Source organism: Spea bombifrons, chromosome 1 (genome assembly GCF_027358695.1).
Source record: "Spea bombifrons isolate aSpeBom1 chromosome 1, aSpeBom1.2.pri, whole genome shotgun sequence".
Taxonomy (NCBI): domain Eukaryota; kingdom Metazoa; phylum Chordata; class Amphibia; order Anura; family Pelobatidae; genus Spea; species Spea bombifrons.
In genome coordinates, this window is record NC_071087.1 from 61,085,880 (window position 1) to 61,105,447 (window position 19,568).

General features: G+C 38.3%; 2 protein-coding genes across 4 annotated transcripts in view; one reads left to right on the plus strand and one right to left on the minus strand.

Annotated features, from left to right (window-relative positions):
- Window positions 1–848: 848 nt before the first annotated feature.
- Window positions 849–15,466, plus strand: APTX (aprataxin). Of its 3 annotated transcripts, none has more exons than XM_053462083.1 (8): window positions 849–888; window positions 3,242–3,377; window positions 6,939–6,985; window positions 9,216–9,536; window positions 10,261–10,323; window positions 10,802–11,028; window positions 14,592–14,695; window positions 15,238–15,466. In XM_053462083.1, the coding sequence occupies exons 1-8, from the start codon at window positions 877–879 to the stop codon at window positions 15,387–15,389; spliced, it is 1,062 nt and encodes a 353-aa protein (XP_053318058.1). In that variant the 5' UTR covers window positions 849–876; the 3' UTR covers window positions 15,390–15,466. The 3 variants fall into 3 exon arrangements, with proteins under 3 accessions (XP_053318058.1, XP_053318064.1, XP_053318071.1); XM_053462089.1 differs by lacking the exon at window positions 849–888 and adding an exon at window positions 1,468–1,543; XM_053462096.1 differs by lacking the exon at window positions 849–888 and adding an exon at window positions 1,750–1,770.
- Window positions 15,467–17,598: 2,132 nt separating this feature from the next.
- Window positions 17,599–19,568, minus strand: part of ELP1 (elongator acetyltransferase complex subunit 1) — a 65,921-nt gene continuing 63,951 nt past the window's right edge. Inside the window, exons 36-37 of the mRNA XM_053462046.1 lie at window positions 18,426–18,504; window positions 17,599–17,835 (exon numbers count right to left, since the gene is read on the minus strand). Of these exons, the coding sequence (XP_053318021.1) occupies window positions 17,771–17,835; window positions 18,426–18,504 (144 nt within the window). The 3' untranslated portion in view covers window positions 17,599–17,770. The remainder of the gene's footprint in view (window positions 17,836–18,425; window positions 18,505–19,568) is intronic.

The window sequence follows — 19,568 nt, forward strand, 5'->3', positions numbered from 1 at the left end:
CGTAAAAAGAAGGGTATTTTCAGCAATCTTAGACAACAGTAGAGAAAGAAAAAAAAAAACAGATCTCAACTGTCAAAGATATTAACGATCATCTCAGGAGGGCGCGATTCGTGCCAACACACAAAGAGAAGATGGGGAGGGATTTTCTTTAGGCCTCTGTACGGTCACTAAAGGCCCAATCGGGTAGGACCATGTGTTCCAAGGCCATGAAACGCGCTAGGTAGTGGCGATGACGTAACACCCTCAACCCAGTGGAGGTTAGATATGGGAAAGGCGACGATACCAATGACGTCACATTGAAGAACCCCCCCCCCCCGACTTCACTGATTGCAATGTACCCCCGGGTGGGTTAACAACGCAAAGGGGTCTCTGAGAAAGCCTCCATGGCGTTAATGTAACATAAAACGTGAGCAAAAAAATAAACAAAAACCCTAATATAATCACAAGAATAGCAAACGAGTATTACAACGTACGTGTATACCCGTAGGAAATATGACGATAAGCTAAGAGGACGTAAACCTCGGTAACAGAAGGTACATGGGGGGGGGGGTTATAAATATATCCCCCGAAAAAAAAACAAAAAATAAACACTCTCCTCTTATTCCTAACACACGGGAATCACTTTTCTCAATGAGACGCGTACTCTGCCCTCATACTCACCAAGCAGTACCGAGTGTGCGATAGCCCCCTGCTCGAAGCTCTGGTGCTTTTCCCGAAAGCAGCTTCTCGAAAGATCGAACGAAAGAGCCGCATCCGGGAACTTTATGTAAAAAACGAGGAGGAGCTATAGGCACTGACGTCAGCAGGAAAATGGGCTGCCGTACCGTTCTACAGCCCTTTACAGTTAGTTATGGAGCTTTAAACGCTAGAGGCCTAATGCGGTTTCAGGTCTGTGGAAACAAACACAACCGTTGCATAAATAGGAATTTCTCTCTCAACCAGTCTTTACGACGTAGAGATTATGGCATACAGAATTGAGCCTGGATTTGAAGAATGTTGTGTTTGTAGAGTCGACGCCGATATGTTTATTAGAACAAAAATGTAGTGATTCGGGACCTTCTTTAGATGGAATGTTCCATCTGAAAAAGATACGTTTTAAATTGCGAAAGGAAATGTAAAATAGTTATGAGCGACGTTATTATATATGGTCGGTTATGGATAACATGCGACAAATTATCATTAAAAAAAAGTTTGAGGTTCCTAAACGTTACGTCTACTTCAAAGTTGGCACAATAAAAATAACTTCAATTAGAGACTCTTGGGCTACACTACAGTTACTTCCATCTCTAGTGTCGACCTTGGTACGCACTGTGCAAGAAGTATGGGTTTTGGGGAGTATTGGTTTATTTTCAAATACATAGAAAACGTATGAAACGAGAACTAGACAGATTCCAAACATGTTACAGGTTGTTCATTTTTACTGGCATGCCCGATACTAACATGGCCGCCGGGCGGTTTCCTTTAGTCCGCGTAATGCCTGGTGCGCCACTCTTGAATACCCAAATATTCAAACGGAAGAGCGACTTCAGCGCGTGTTACAGCTGTAAGTAACGATGTAGTTATTAACGCGCAGAGATAAAATGGAATGCTGTGCACCTCAATGTGTTAAACCCCAAACCCTTTAATTCCCGTATGTGGTCATTATGCATTGCAGAAAAAGTGTCTTCATAGAATAACTGGGAGCTCTGTACACAGGGAAAAAATACTTGAGAATAGCTTTTAATGGGTTTAAACATAGACGTCTAAATTCTGGGTTAAATCAGCCATCTGGTAAGTCTGGAGCCTGTAGGTAGGCTATTATTATTATCTTTTTTCTGTTTTATTCATATAAAAAGTAAGACAAACTGATACATTAGGTAGAGATGGTCCTCGCAAGCTTACAATCTTGAGGCAGTCACCGTTTCCGAAGTCCCATTCAACTCTAAAACAGGCAACTGCCTTGCAATGAAAGTTTTTAAAGGCTAATAAAGTGTGTCATGGAGGGCTTTACTTTTATAATGCCACCTTAATAACCAGGACGGACTTTCATGTGCGTTATTTGTGGCTCATCGCCATGAAATATTACGGAGAGCCTCTTCTTGTTATCTTACATCCAAGGTATTATATGGATAAAAATTCTACAAGGGTGATCTTTTTATATTGCAAACTAAAGCAGCATGAACCTAGTCAGTGTTTTGTTTTTTTAATCTATCAAGGACATCATCTGCTCAATTGTTGTGGAACGGATGTCCAAAAAATGTTTACTTTGTTGTTAAGTCAAATACCAGATTGTTATTTTTTTTATCTCTTTGATTTGATGCATATTTTACAATAATGCGAAACAGGATTGCAAATGAGAATAAAAGAGTGTATTACGTTACGTATGTAGATAGATTTCAATGTCTTTATTGAAACAACAGGGTCAAGCCTAAAAGTTTGGATTAAATTAAATTTGTCATGTAGCAACAGTGGAATTTGCATCAGTTAAAGAAACAGTCATGTCTGGTTTTTCCCCTCTTATCTTAAAATATTGAAAACATTCACCCTTTTGTCTAAACAAAAAGACAGCACTTCTATCACAAACTATAAACTTGGCTGTTGAGACCAGCCCCTTTGCTCATTCCAAATATCCAGTTCCGTCTACCGACCTCCTCAAATATTAGATGTTAAGGTCAGTCTATGCTGAAAGAAGCTGGATGATGGGCAAGATAACTCATCGGATTTTCATAGAATCTCAGAATCTGGCAAACCAGAGTTTCAGTTCGAGAAAATGAAGTAGCCTTTTGGGCACTGCAAGTTTCCCGTGTTAAAATCCATAGCTTTGTAAAAGTTTGGACAATAGGTAATTTACCGTTGCATGCCTGTGGTAATCAGTTACTCTTTTTACAGTACTATCTTAACAATTCTATTTTTTTAACGTAACATACCTACAGATTCATGTAGTGCTGCTTAAGAAATAGGTTGCAGAGGTAATTTCCAGAGCTTCCAACATAGAAATTAAAGATCTTTCAAAAGCCTTTCTTCGCTTAGAACTGTCCTGCTACCTACTACAATGTACAATTTTGTTACAGGTTACAAATGCCTCTTTTACTGTTTACCAATGTATGTTGTGCATTTATGTTTGAAGGTCTCCATAAGTGCATTCCTGGAGTCACAGGTTGCACAAAGACTGATTTGGTGATAGTGTCCCACGTGTTTTTTTGCTGCGTGCCATTCTTCTGTAATATATATACCGTAATATGTGTGTTTTTTCCCCCAACAGTGTAAAATGCTTGAATGTTGGTTAGTAAGTAAAGATAACAGGCATGGTCGTATCAGATTGCCACATCAAGAGCTGGTGGTGATTGGGCGTGGGCCAGAGACACGGATAGTGGATAAAAAATGCTCCCGACAGCAAGGTATTTTATTTTACATAAACATATGCGCGGTGTTAATTGTCACATGATTGATAACTGTTCAAACCCCCTCCCCCACAAATATTATTACCCTTGGTAAATATGAGCAAAGAAGGCTGTGAAAAAAATACTCTGCTAGTCATGGATATTAACCCCTTCAGGACCGGGACGTACCTGGTACTACCTGGTCATACGTCACCGCCAGACCGGGACGTACCAGGTACGTCATCGATGATGCGCGATCCAGCGTTGCTTTGGACGCTGGGATCGCGAGGGGCGGCTGCTACTGACCGCTGGGTATCCCCAGCGATCCGTAGCAGCCACTCCCCCTCATTCCCGTGCACGTGATCGCCTTGAAGCGAATCACGAGCACGGAATTAAAATATTTAAATAAAACTGCGGTCTTTAAGGGAAGATGCAGTACGAGGACGCCGGTCCTGAAGGGGTTAAACAATTAAAAACAAAACACAGGTTTATAAAAAAAAATGTTAAATGTATGTGTTGCACAATTATTGGCACCCCTATGAATTCATATGATAAAAGAAAAAAACAGAAAACATGTTTAATTATATTACTGTTGATATTTTACATTTTTTTGTAAATTGTTCAACCATGACTTCCTGTTTCACAGGGGTACAAATATCAGGTAACACACAGGCCAAATAGTTATTCATATCAATGGATAAGACCAAGGAATATAGCTCTAATGTGTGCCAAAAGGTTGTTGAGCTTCACAAAATAAGAGGTTATAAGAAAATGGAATAAGAGCTAAAAATGCCCATTTCCACCATCAGGGCAATAATTAAGTTCCAGCTAACAGGAAATGTTATGAATCAACCTGGAACAGGACGTGTGACTATATTGTCTCTATGCACTGTGAAGAGGATGGTTCGAGTGGCCAACAAATCTCCAAGGATCACAGCTGGAGAATTGCAGTTAGGTGCGTCTTGTGTCCCGACATCACCACAAGTTTTTGGAAGGGTTTTTAGAAAAGTCTCTACTCGCATCCAAAATCAAACAACCGTCTTCAGTTTGCCAGATGCTATTGGTACAACAGTTATACAGCGTATAGGGTGGTATAAGGCATTTCTGGGGGGCAGAGTAGTATATCAGGGAGGTAGAGTGGCATATAGGGGGGCATAAGGCATATCTGGAAAGCTTGGGGCAGATGTGCATAACTGGGACACAGGTTGGCAAATAACAGGAATAAAAACAAAAATTCTTTTTTCTCAATCAGTTTTTATTAAAAAAAAAAAAAAATTTATATTTACTAGTAAAACTTTTTTCCTATAGGGTAGTCTTAAATTCAGGCGTTTTTTTTTTTTTGAATATAACACTTGTACTCAAGCACCGGTGTATAGCTACACTATGAAATGCAAGTCCTGCCTAAAGCCAGCAAAGAGAATTCCAAAGATCACGAGTCTTGGAAGAATCGGCTACAGACAACAGAAGCCCAGCTACAGCATTTACACTCTTTTGAGCAGATGAGGGTTAAAGGGAACCCAATGGTTAAAACAAGATATAGTAGTTGAAATGAAGTACAGTACTGAGGAAAAAAGACATGTTAATAGTTTATTTTTGTAATTGAACAGAATGTAAAGTAAGTGAACAGATTGAAAAAAAAAAAACAATATATGGTGGGACCAGCCTTTGCCTCAAAGCATCAATTCTTTTAGGTACATTTGCACATCAATGATTTTGCATGGATGTAGGTGTAAGCTTAAACAATTCTACCAAACATGTGCTAATGATCATCAGTTTACTGTGTAGGGGGAAACACAGTCATTAACTGAAACAGAAACAGTGGTGTAGGAGGATTAACCCCGACAAAGCCCGTACATGTACCGGGTCAGGATGCACTGCATTGGTGACAAAACCCGTACGTGTGCGGGCTGCTGTTTAATACCGTTTTCACCGCTGGCCGTGGATCATGGGCGGAAAGTGGCGGCCAGCTAAAACAGAGCTTAGGAAGCGATAAGCAATAAAAAATTTTTAAAAGAGCCATTGTCCCACAATATACTACGAGTAAGAAATGGGCAATGTTGAGAATTGTAGATGCTGTGGCCGACCAAGAAAACTTAACTCCGCAGGAGAAAAACACATAATGCTTGCTGCCCTTCTCAACTGTCAACTAGTGCTATCAGCTCAGTGTTGGCGGAAAACAGTGGGACCCTGCTTCACCCATCTACTGTCCGGAGAAGTCTAGTCATAAGTGTACTTCTGCAATTTAGTATTTAGTCATGATTATTGGTCTCAATGCTGGGAAGTACAAGCAGATAGTTATCCATCATGCAGTACATACAGGGAGGCATCTGATTGGCCCAAATTTATTGACATAAGAAATATCTGCAGTGTAAAAAAAAAAAAGTGATGGAAATGAGCTTTGATCTCAACATCATTGAGTCTGCCTGGGATTACATGCAGATTGAAGCAACTGAAACCGCAACCTACTTACCAAGTTCCTAAAAAAAAAATAAAAAAAAAAAATGTGCAAGTGTTGCACAATAGCAGAATTGATCATTTTTTAAAGGCCAATGCAAATAGTTTTGATTTATATTTTTCTTCTGTTTGCTCACTTTGCCTTTTGTTGAGTGATAGAAATAAACTATTAACAAGTCTGTTTTAAAGCATTCTTACATGTTACAGCATTTTTGCTTAGTACTGTATATTAACCCCTTAAAACCTTCATGACGTTCCATGCTGTCATGAAAAAAGTATTATACAGTATATTGTTCTGCTTTTTTTGTTAACTATTGGAGTGCTGCAACTGATTGATTAAATCAAGGGAAACATTTGGTGGTATTTGGAATTGCACAAAAACAACTATCAATGCATTGTGCCCCGCACAAGTGTCTGATAGAAATGCTCCTGATAGAAAACCCCGGGTTGTCTAGATTCCAAAAACATATACTTTATGGGCTATGATGACACAGGGAGCTGCTAAGCCTCTTCAAATACAACATAGGCTTAACGAAGCATCCTACCCAGTATACAGGCATGCTCAAATAATCCAGAGATGGAGCTGAGCAAGAATTTCTCTGCCATTACACAGAAGCCCTGCAAGAAAGATCCTAAGTAACACAGAAGTATTGGTGCAAAAGCACAGGAAGTTAATGCTAATTGTGGCAGTGATAGGCAGCCGAATGTCTGCATGACAAGTAACCAGATGTCCCTAGCGACATACCCTGGGTTGCTTCTTATTGTCTACTTATTGAAATATATATATATATATATATATATATATATATTTGTTTTTTTGGCTCAATATTCCAGTTAGAAACCGTGCATTCCAAATTGTATGGAATTTCGATATAAATTATAGGTATTTCCAAATATAGGACACCAGAATTTAGGATAATATAGGGTAAAATAATAATACTAATAAAAAGGTCCGGCGTATCAATCCTCGATAATCCAGGATTATAATACAGCCACACCAAAAGGCAAGTACATTTGATTACTTTGTTTTAGTGCTGGCATTTTAGGAAAACAAATAGCTCTGAGCATTTTGTTTAGTGTATGACATTTTAGTCTGTATTAACCCCCCGCCTTTTATTCATGCAGTCCATCTGGAGGCAGATTGTAACAAAGGATATGTGAAGATCAAACAGGTATGTTGTGTATTAATTTACTATTTACACTATATAACAATTAAATAATACAATATTTTAATTTTTTGTGAAATATGATTTTAGTGGTTTATGACAAACTATTGTAATTTCTTTCATATTTTGTTTTACATTGCATTACATTGGTAACATAACTAGATAAACTAATAAGCAGATATGTAGTTAAACAAAATGTAATACCTCCAAAAATGGGCACAAAGAAAAGTACTTGGTGCTGAAGTAACTGCTGTATTGCAGTTATTGAATTTGCTGAAAAACACTGATCTTATCTGTTCTTGGCACTCATTTATCAATGTATTGTATACTCCTGGTACTCCAGTCTGGTGGTACACAGCTGTAGAATGTAATAAGAAAGGCTATCTACTCAATATGCTCTGCATTTTTATGTTGAACTTACTTATTTAGAGAATATTTAAGATTTTATAGTTAAAGTATATTTGGGCTCTTATCCCTTTCTTAGCTGTGCTTCACTTAATGTGAGTCCATGTGTTGCATCTAAAAAACACGTAAAGGTTGAGATTAAGCTATGCCCTACTCTAGTGACAGAGGCTTTTTGGACTTTTAGTAATATGTTACAAAAATATTTTGTAAATTTACAAGTTAGGTGGTCTTGATGAAAAAATCCTGATTTACATTTGGCAATATCCCCAGTAGAATAATACCCCTGCATGAAAAGTTTTTTTATTATTATTATTTTGGGGTTGGGATTCAGCTAGTTATACTCCTGTGCACATATGTGAAGTCCTCCCATTGAGTTCAATGGGAACGCTTTCCTGCCACTGATTGGCCACATGAATCTGTCAATCCGTGGCAAGAAATGTCAGATTATGGAGGAACAAGTCAGGTTTTACAGCATGGCTGCAACTTCTGTGTTAGGTAAGTGCTTTTTTTTTCATTTATTCATTCATTTATTTTTAAAAGATACATATTAAATCACTTAGAGGACTTTAACCCCTTCACGGCATGATGTACCTGGTACGTCTCTGGACGTGAAGGGGTTAAAATCCTCTAAGTGATTTAATATGTATCTTTTAAAAATAAACGAATGAATAAAGTACTTATAGGACCAGTGACATACCTGGTATGTCTTGGTAAAGAAAATGTCATTGAAGTCCGGGCAGACTGTTGGTGCTATCTGCCCAGAGGCCTGGGCAGACCAGCAACAGCAAGGAAGAGCATTAACCCTTCAATGCTGTGATTGTGTCCGATGCAGCATATTCTTGGTTGGACAACTTATTCATTACATTTTTTTAATTATTTTAAATACATAACTAATACTACCTGATCACGTACCAGTGACACTTTAGGTCACTGATTATTGGTCACAAGTCATTTGATTTAAAACCAATAATCACAATATATCATTTTTAACACATTTTTAACCTAACAAATTGCGATGTGACCACCAATTAATAGCACTTTTGGTCACTGATCATCATTTCTAACACTATACTGTAACATCTAACTGTGCCTAACACTACCACTATCCACTAACAGGACTATGGTACTACCCCTTACGCCATCTGCTAACCGCTAGGTATATTCTCTAAACTGTTAGGTAAGTTATTTGCATGCTAGTTTGTTTGGAGACACTAAAAACCACATTTGAAAAATTAGCCCCAAACACATGCAAAGAGAGACCAAAAACAATAAACAAATATGCCCAAAGGGAGCACTTGAACAGAGGTCCTTACAGGCCTTGTGCTCTTACCACGGGACCACCATGTTACAAATAAAAAAAGAGGAGATAGGCAAAGGGGAGAGATCATGAGAAAAGGAAAGATAATGAGCAATAAGGCGGTGATAAAGTGGAGAAGACATAAGGAGAAATACAAGAGAATCTGCAGGAGGGAGAGCAAAATTTCTTGTAACTGGGTGTGATGCGTCATGTGTACCTGGCTCAGCTACCCTTGCGTATGAAATAATTTGTCTGCACCCTACCCTGTAAAGCTTCTTCACTAGTTCTGGGGAAGTAAGACTATCTCCTCAAGATAACAGCTAAAACGCATACACATAACACATAAAAATATTATATACTGTAAAAATTAGATCCCGTTCAGAATATTTGTTTAACATGAAAAGATGGCTTGAGTGATCCTTTAACATGTCAGTGAATGCAATTTAAGAATTTATCTAAATAAAACAGCCCCTTTAGAATATGTTTGCAAACATGCTAACGATTTTAATTTATGTTCTTGTGTCTGCTACGCAGATAGGAACTAACCCAACAAGTGTTGATTTCTTGAACATTGGCAAAGACCAGGAAGTAAAGCTGAAGCCTGGAAAAATCTTGCATGTGGTGAATAATCTGTACCCATACACGGTAGAGTTTGTGGAAGGAGCTAGCGATTCTACCCAAAAAGAAACAGAAAAAAACAAAAGGATGAATAAAAGGCCATCTGAAGATACTTCAAATGAGACCATGGAAACTTCTAAGAAGTGTGGGAAAGTGGAATCTGATTTTAGTGTTTCCAGTCCTAGTACAAGTAGTAGCGCAGAGTACAAAGCTGAAGATCAACATCAGTTACCTGAAGTAAGTGAAGATAATGAGTCTTGTGTGTTTACTGAGACGAGTACGCAACTTCCTGTTTTGACCTGGAGGCTGCCGATTCTTGTCAGTGGATAATTCCAGTGACACAGATGGATTGTGGCTGACTTTAAAGCTAAACGTGGAGAAATGCAGTTAAATATTTTGCCCATTGTCTGTGCGTGAGTCAAAGACCAGACTGGTACCTGACTGAAAGCAGCCACCAATATATGAGTAGCATATTAAAGATGGTGATTACTAAAGCAAACATATGTTGCTTGAAAAAAAAGCATGGTATGTCCGCTCCTACAATAATCAGCCATTATATGTGCATTTAAAATATTAAGAGATTCCTTTACATTTACACGGTGCCTCCCTTGGACACTCATGACAGAATTCTGCTGAATCTCCACATATGCCTTTTGATGCAGGAGATGTTGGGCCAAACACATTTCCTTGCATGCGATATACATACCAACAGTGGGAGCAACTTCCTTCAGCTGATTGGCTGCTTTGGTCAGCCAAACTGGTGCTAGAATTTTTGGACCACGTAGGTGGTGGGAAGCTGCAACTTTTGTACTTTGAACAATGCATATGAAAAGGCCTACAAGTACTTCCATGTACATTGTACTTTCATGTGCACTCCCTGGGACACTAGAGTATCTCTTTAAAAATCTATGTGTATATTTTAATAAATTTGTGCACTTAATACATCTTGTTTTATTTATAGGCTAAAAATCGAGGACATTGGAGCCAAGGTTTAAAGGTTTCCATGCAGGATACAGCAATGCAGGTTACCCTCTCGCATTTTATGTTTTTAACTGCTCTCCCCAAAAATTAAAATGCATTATTACAGCTTAATTATTTGAGGAAAAGAGCCCAATACAGTTGTTTGTCATGATTTGTTGTATTTTTTTTTTTTAAATTGGTGTGTATTAGAACTAGAGCAGTGAAATGTGGAGAAATGAGCACTAAGTCCAACACCATTCACAGGGTGGAAAAAATGGAAATGGGTACTCTTTGATTTATTTAAATGATTAATTATTTAAAGGGACACTACAACCATTATATGCACTTTAATGCATATAATAGGTGCATGGTTGGTTTTGCTAATTTATTTTGCATCCCCCAACTAAATACCATCCAAGAGATGTGTTTAGTGGTCGTACTTACCTCGTATCAACTTCCATTCATTTTAACTATTTTCTTGATTGGTAACTTCACATAATAAAAACACACTGGCCTTTTGTTCTTTATTTTGTTTCATGTAGGTATTCAAGGATAGTAAAGTTGTGGTGATTAAAGACAAATATCCCAAAGCTCGTTACCATTGGTTGATCTTGCCATGGGAATCCATTTCCAGCCTGAAAATGCTGAGAACTGAGCACCTGGAGTTGCTGCAGCATATGCATGCTATAGGGAGCAAGTTGGTACAGGAGCACACAAACCTTGCAAGCCCCATGTTTAGATTGGGATACCATGCAATTCCAAGCATGAGGTGAGACATGATGCACAAGTCTGTTCATCTTCATGCCATACCATGGATAGATGACAGGGAAGATCCCTATGACATTCTTCTTAAGACAAATGAATTTCAAGTGTAAGTTATTTATTATCAACTGTTAAGGAGTTGGTGGGGGGGGTGTTAGGAAAGCGCCAAATGCATTTGATTGTGGGAAAAAATGATAATTTAAAGGATATATTATGTTGCAGAATATAGATCATGAATTGTTTCTGTACTTTCACATACCCTGGGAAAGAAATCTACTGAAATACTGCATTTGCATATAATTTGTTAAATAGAAGAACAAAATTTTACTGCAGTGTTTGGAACGTAATTGGCTAAAATAGTTAAATAAAAACTCAAATTGCAGTTTTGCTTTTCCTAGCAGTTATTGGGGCCCAACTCCCAGTATATTTTTTAAAAACACTGGAAACGGGTGTTTACAAAATCAGGAAAAGTACCTACATAAAATAGACTGTTTTTTTCAATTTGCAGTGGTTTTTATAGGTGCATAGTTTTTATAGGTGAAACCATGAAAAATGTGCCTTTTTTTCTAATATTGACCACTTTTTTCTCTTACTAAATTATGGTTTATATGATTATTTAAAAGAAAAGTCTTACTTGTCCTGAAAGAAAATAAATATTGTATATAGTTAAAAAGACATGGCAGAAACTAAAATTGCTTTTCTTTTTCGCAAACATTATAAGAAAATACCTTTTCCGTAACATTGTGAAAATGTGTTTAAATGGTTGTAGAAAGCGATTTTAAGATCCCAAACGGCCTAGTGTGCTCGCTTCCCGAGTGTCATATAAAATATGTCGCCGGCTGTCTGATTTAAAAAAGTCAGGAGGTGATCAATGACACCGAAAACCCACCCCAGGGATCACTGTGACCGCGTTCCGTTGAACAGTCACAAGAACCATAGTGAGAGATTATGCCTCTTGGCGGTGCCCATGAGAAAATAGACCAGTTCCCAAGAGGGTCTCTCCAGATCCTCCTGACAACTCTGAGGTGCAGCATTCATTTAACCATGCAAGTCAATAGAGCCTTGCTTACTATTCACTATGTAAATAAATAAAAATAATATAATAAAATAATAATAATATCATAAAAAGTGGTAACATATATAATTTGAGCCTGAAATTAGTACTACCGTATTTGCTCGATTATAAGACGAGGTTTTTTTCAGAGCAAATGCTCTGAAAAATACCCCTCGTCTTATAATCGGGGTCGTCTTCTAATCAGACCTCAAATAGAGGTCTGATTAGGAGACTAAGATCCAGATCCCCCGCACCGCTGCAGGGGACCTGGATCCTCCTGTCGTCGCCCCCCACACACACACACACTTACCGGCGCTTCCGGAGGTGAAGTTGGCAGCGGGGGTTTGTATGCGTCCGTCGCAAATACCTTCCCCGACTGTCAGAGATCATTGTTCCAGAGTTCCTGATCTCTGACAGCCGGGGAAGGTATTTGCGACGGACGCATACAAACCCCCGCTGCCAACTCCACCTCCTTCCGGCTGCCGCGGAATGAGACGTCAACCCGCTGCCCCGGCAATACACCAGGAAATTGGAAGCACCGGTAAGTAAGTGTGTGTGTGTGTGTGTGTGTGTGTGTGTGTGTAGGGCATTTCTGGAATGCCTTACACCCCTATATGCCACTCTGGCACTTAGGGGGTTAAAAGGCATATTATGGGGCAGAGTGGCATATAGGGAGGTATAAGGCATTTCAGGAGGCAGAGTGGCATTAAGGGGGCATTTAATAGTGCACTCTGCCTCCTGAAATGCCTTATACCTCCCTATATGCCACTCTGCCCCATAATATGCCTTTTAACCCCCTAAATGCCAGAGTGGCATATAGGGGTATAAGGCATTTCTGGAGGCAGAGTGCTCTATATAATGCCTTTTAACTCCCTTAATGCCACTCTGCCTCCTGGAATGCCTTATACCTCCCTATATGCCACTCTGCCCCATAATATGCATTTTAACCCCCTAAATGCCAGAATGGGATATAGGGGTATAAGGCATTTCTGGAGGCAGAGTGGCACATAGGGGGTCAAAAGGCATACCATGGGGCACAGTGGCATATAGAGGGTTAAAAGGCATATCATGGGCCACAGTGCCATATTGGTGTGGCAAGCCTGGGGGCAGATGTGCGTAACTGGGGGACAGGTTGGAAAATACAATAGAAAATATAAAAGAAATAAAAACAAAAAAAAAATATTTTTCTCAATCATAGCTTTTATTAAAAAAAATAGTTTACATGAATTAACATTTACTGGTAAAACTTTTTTCCTTTAGGGTCGTCTTATATTCAGGCTTTTTCTTTTTTTCCTAAGTTAATATTCAGATTTTGGGGGGTCGTCTTATAATCAGGGTCGTCTTATAATCGAGCAAATACGGTATATCTTCACATAGTTACATAGTACATAATGTTGTAAAAAGACCGGAAAGACAGGAAAAAAAGTTCAGCCCTTCTATATAACCTTCCTACTTTGATCCTAAAGAAGGCAAAAAAAACCCCTAATTAGGCTACTTCAAATTTTGCCATCAGGGGGGCAAAATTCCTTCTTGACTCCAAAAGGCAATCTGATTTCTCCTTGGATCAAGAAACTCTAAAATATTCTATTTATAGCCCTGTATGTCATTCCGTTCTAAAAAAAAATATATACATATCCGGACCCCTTTTGAAAGCATCTAACGTATTTAACATCACCTCCCTTGGCAGTAATATTGTCCTTACTGTAAAGAATCCTTTTCTTTGTTGTCTATGAAATCTCCGCTCTTCCAGTCTCAGAGGGTGACCTTGTTCTTTGTACATTTCTGTTAACGAACAGGTCACTGATGAGCTCTTTTATTGGCCGTACACAATAATCCTGGCACGGAAAGAGTTAAAACACTGGGATTTGAAATACCCATAGTAGATTTTTGTTTTACTGTAAAGTTTGAGAAAGGCTGGTGGTAAAATTTGTGCATGGAAATAGTGAAAATACTAGCATTGAAAATACCATGGGGTGTCTAGTGTTCAAATATGGTTTGATGGGGGTAAATTGAATTGGCCGACAAAAAAATATTACCTCAGTTTGACAAAGGCTGGTAGCAGAATTAGTGCACAGAAAGAGTTAAAACACCAGGATTTGAAGTAAATTGAACTGACCAGCTTCAAAGATGTCACAAATGGTAACATTAGGGCAGAGTGACCAGTTTTGAAGTTGAAGTATTTATTGCCCTATAACTTGCAAAAAAATGGGTATTTCTAAACTTAGGACACATATTAGACTCTATTTAGCAGGTTTTTTCATCAGCTTTTGTAAAGGAGTAAAATGTTTTTTTCTGGTTTTTTTTCTGTTTTTTTTTCCCTCACCATATCTTATATTCTCACCTAAACATGAGCACCACAAAAATGTTAACAGCCATTGTTGCTTATGGTGCAAAAAATAAAAAAAACAGGGGGTAAAGGGGTGCCTGTAGAAAATCAGAATGAATGGACAGATATTTATAATCTTGCTGTACACTGCTATAAATATATATTTTATATTTACTTTTATTTGTTGCAGTCATATTCATTTGCATGTCATCAGCCAAGACTTTGATTCCCCTTGTCTTAAAAACAAAAAGCATTGGAACTCATTCACCACAGAATATTTTTTGGACTCTCAAGGTAAGACAATGAGTTTATTTACTAAACAGTATTTACATTTCTATTTCAAATATTAGTGTACAGTGTTGTAAACCTTGGTTTAATCAGCAAATTCCTTAGAAATACGTTTTGACTTACTAAACAGACATGAAGAAAAGTGTCTATTTATTATGAACAGATGATCAGAAGCAGTGTAATGCACAGTTTACTATATGAGAGTAGTCTTGTGTTATACGTGACAGCAGTGTATTTGAATCATTAGCATTTTAACAGGTTTACATATGATTTGATGACAGATAAGATTATTATTATTCAGCTCACCCAACCTGCTGTAAAACCATCAAACTTTATTTTGTCCTAAGCAAAGCATAGCCATATTCCTGTTCCATGTTCTCTTCTGCTTTCATTGAAGCACTGCATTTAAGTTTTGTTGCTGTCATTTTCTACCAAAGTCGCAACACCAATATTGCTATTTTATACTTGTTCTATTGCAATTAGCATTTGATGTGCATTCCATTTTTGTTTGCCTGGAATTTATAGAAATGTGTCCCGTTTGTTGACAGATGTGATAGAGATGGTAAAAAAGAAGGGTAAAGTGACTGTGAAAGACGGCATGGCTGAGCTTCTGAAATCTCCTCTTCAGTGTCATGTCTGCAAGCAGCAGCAAGCAACCATCCCTAACTTAAAAGAACACCTGAAGAAGCATTGGCCGTGAATGATGGGCTTAGTTAACTATTTAACTATTGTTTGTCAGTTGCATCCATCTTGAAATAAACAATATTGTACACAGTTTATCTGAAAGTCAGATGTGTATGAGGAAGCATTGAAAACTAAAGGAGTAATTAGACTTGGCAACGGTTTTGAATGTTTTTCACTAATAATACTTTCTAACAGTGGAACAGACTTTAAATTGTTTGGAAATGACCTTATAAACCTTCCCAGATTGATTGATTAGTCATCTGAGGTTGTATGTACCTAATTTTTAGACCTGCTAACAGATGATTATGTCCTGATATATAAAATCATAGAATTCAAAGGGTGTACTTTCTTTTTCACACCACTGTATAGTTTAATGTGACAAGTGTCTCAGTGCTTATGTACAAAAGTGATAAACTAGACTCACAAGAAACACAGAAAAAACAAATTATACCTACACAGGTCATCTGCGGTAACTTCAATGTCCTTGTTCAGCTTTATGGTTTTCAATGTTACAAAGGATAATCCATATAAGTTCCAGACAGAATGTCTGATGCCCCCCTCCTTTCCTCCAGTGTCACAGAGAGATGCCCCAGCCGTGTGTTTGTGTACACACACTTTTACATACATCTATTAAGACTTGCAGATTCCATTGTGTCCTCAAGTGGACCCATACCAAGCATAGAAGCCCATCACCATTCATTCCATATTATAGGGGGGGGGGAGTTACAAGTAATGGCCACTGCATTTAAACCTAAATGAATTTATGGCAGAGCTCTTATATGTAAAAGGTGTGGGCAATCTGTAAAACAGCTTTAAGGTTAACCTTTCTAATGCTTTTATTAATTCAGGGCTTTTGTGGAGGGTGAGGCTCAATAGCTAAACACAGTTGATTTACACCCCTTTTTGCCTAAATGTTGCTCAGGTGGTCTTTAATAAAGATATTGTTCTCTACACTTAAACTCTGATGGTTATGTAACCTGCACACTGAATTTTAAAACATCCTGCCTTTTACTTCTTGAAATATGCTTGGGGTTTATAGCATTCGTTTGTTGCGTTGGTAACGTTGCTTCCTTACTTCTTTTTCTTTTTAGCATATCCTTCTGTTACATCACTAGTAGGTTGGGGCTCACTTTATCCCCAGGTGTATGTTTCTTAATTGCTCCACACTATATATAGGTGTTTGGTTGCATAAGGTGGTCATCTTGCTAAATGTTTGGTTTATGCTGTAGACACTAATAAATAGTTACATTTTTCTTAATACCTGTTGCATTGCACTTTTTTTTTATATATAAAAAATATGTATGTATAATACATATATATATAGTACTGTGACACCTGACCATTATAACAGGGACTTATATAACACTGCATTCTAAATAGATATTAATAAGTAGTTGGTCCTCCCTTTGCAGCTATAACAGCTTCCACCCTTCGGGAAGGCTTTCTACAAGCTTTGAGTGTTTCTAAGGGAATATTTGCCCATTCACCCAGTAGAGAATGTGTGAGGTCAGAAGGCCTGGCTCCCAATCTCCTTTCCAGTTCATCCCAAAGGTGTTTGAGGTCAGGGCTCTGTTCTTTCACACCAAAGTCATTTGCTATGTAAAAGACACACAGTCATGGTGGAAAAGGGCCTTCCCAAACACGCACGTCCATATTGGATACATTATTCAAACATTTACAGTGTGGGTTGGAAAAAGTACGTGAACCCCTAGGCTCGACATTCCATAAAGCTGGAAATGGTTACAAAGTAATCTTAAATATTCAACAGTCCACCGTTAGAGACTATTTAGTACTGTGGCGACTCATCCTGGCTGACCTATGGAACTTCTATGGAAACTCCCAAGGCCAATGCAGAATGAGGTAAAAAAGAACCCTATGGTAACAGCTAAAGGCTTGAAAGAATCATTGGAACATCTTAGTTCATGAGTCCACATGTTTGACTACTGGAAAAAATGTTTTGCAGACTAATGAAACTGGCAGTGGTCACAGCACATGGGTTCCATCCGAGAACAGTGGGTTCAAAGTGTTTGGTGGTTTCTCAGGTGGATCCCATGTTTTGCTACTACCACTTCCGTTTCCTCCATCTCTCTACATTCCCCTCCTCATCTCTCCCCTATATCTCTCCATTTTCTTACTATATTCTCTTTCTCGTTATCTATCACTCCCCTTTCTCTCCATCTCTTACTATTATTATTATTTTACAAAATAGACAAAATAACCAACCATAATGTAACAAAACGTTTTAATATAACACATACATGTCAAACAATGAGTGCATATGTACTCAGCAAAATACAGGATCTTATTACAACATGGTGCTTGAAGCATGCTACTGTGAGTTATTACGGAACTGCACGTAAACACAACTGTCAGGTATTCATCAGCTCCATAATAAGTCTAAAGTATGCTTAGTCTCCACTGAAAGTTTTTCATAAGCGTAGGTGCAATAAAAAGCTCAGCATCTGGAAAGAACAGAAACAATAGCAATTATTAAAGCAACCGACTAGAGATAAAAACATGAATACAGCCAAAAAACTATAATGATAAAAATTAGGGTATCGTACCTGCTATAGTGCAAGTGTTAAATAACATCTAGTTTAAGTATAAATCACTACACAGATGCAGCCTTACCCAAAACTTGAGGGAAACTAGAAAAAGGAATACAATTTGTAGCAGTGGCTAACCAATAAAATCCATGTCCGATTAAATTTTCTTTATATATAGTTTGCAAGGTTCGTGTATTAACCACACACACACACACCAAACACTGTTTAGATTACAAATCTGTTTCAGTTTCTCTAGTGATTTAGGCAGGATATAACAGTAAAATTAGACTACATTCAGCTTTTGCATTATAGCAGATGGAATATCCTATTTTTTTTTCTTTTTTGTTCTATTGTAGCTATACTTTGATAATAAAAAATGTTTCATAATACAGGCCAATATGTTTATGATTGTATTCAGCTTAGGTATTCAGTTGCTACATTTAATTTCCATTACACCACTGGTGTTTATTCTGAACATGCCAGAAACCCATGTACAATTTTCTTACCTTGTGTTAGCGTATTTATGTTTTTTTGCTGCTGATAAGAAGTCATTATGCTGTTTGCAGTTGAATTGGGCCCTATAGCCTAGAAAAAAAAACACAAAAATAATTCACTGGGTATGTATTTGTTTAAAGAAGCAACTTCACAGGCTTTAAAGTAACACTGGAATAGCCATTAGATTGTCCTCTGTTTGAAGCACATGCTAGCTAGAGAGTAAATCAAGTATCCTATATGTGGTAACATGGTGGCTGAAAGAATCTTGAAAAAAGAAAAAAAAAAGTGTGTTTCCAAATTTGAGACTTCCATTCTACAATGAATGAAGGCCAAAAACCTTTCCCCCTTTTCTTTCTATCTTCCCAGATATCTCCCTCTCCCAGTCTTTTCTCTGCTTTCTCTCTACCACCTGTTTGCTCTCACTTCCTTCTCTTCCTTTTCCTCTTTGCAGGTGCAGGTCAGCATAGAGGGGCAGGAAAATGCTGGGAGCATCATAGAGCTGCTTAGGGGTGGGGATGACCAGAAGGGGTAGGTAAGAGCTTTGAGGAACTGGAGGTGTGTCTGAACAGAGGCCAGCTGAATGTGATGAGTCAGAGGAAGGAGAGGGCAGGTCAAAGAAGAAGGGAAAAGAACATGTTGAGTGGACCAGATAGGATCTGGTAGGAGTAGGTGAAAGGGGAGTGGGCAGTAAGGGGCAGATCAGAGCAAAGGGCTGCTTGAGGGGTCTGGCCAGAAGGGTTCTGGTCAGGACAGGCCAAAGGAGCAGATGGGAGCTGGAGTGGGCAGGTCAGAGTAGAGGGGAGGAGAGTAGAGGGGAGGAGTAGGCAGCAGAGGGACACACAGGGCAAGTGGATACTTGTTCTTGTGGAATTCAAACTCTGAGTGGGACAGGGATCAGAGTGCAGCATGTACACTCTACTTGGACCTTACTTTAAGCCCTGCCCAGCAATTCATACGATGGCAAGGCCATTACATATTAGATTATAAGAACTCATTTGCATACCGTTTTGCACCCTGTAATTCTCAAGTTACTGAAGCCAAAAATGTAACAATATCCTGCAAAATCAATTTTATAAAACCTTCTATAAAACTGAAGGAAAGTAGAGAGTATTTAGCAAACATCACTGAGATTAATAAAAAAAACAAAAACCAAT

Bases quoted from the DNA above. Each gene is read 5' to 3' on its own strand.
- APTX (XM_053462083.1), top strand. The intron at 6,986-9,215 runs GTATGTTGTGTA...TCTGCTACGCAG, and splicing joins GATATGTGAAGATCAAACAG to ATAGGAACTAACCCAACAAG. The intron at 9,537-10,260 runs GTAAGTGAAGAT...TTTTATTTATAG, and splicing joins ATCAACATCAGTTACCTGAA to GCTAAAAATCGAGGACATTG.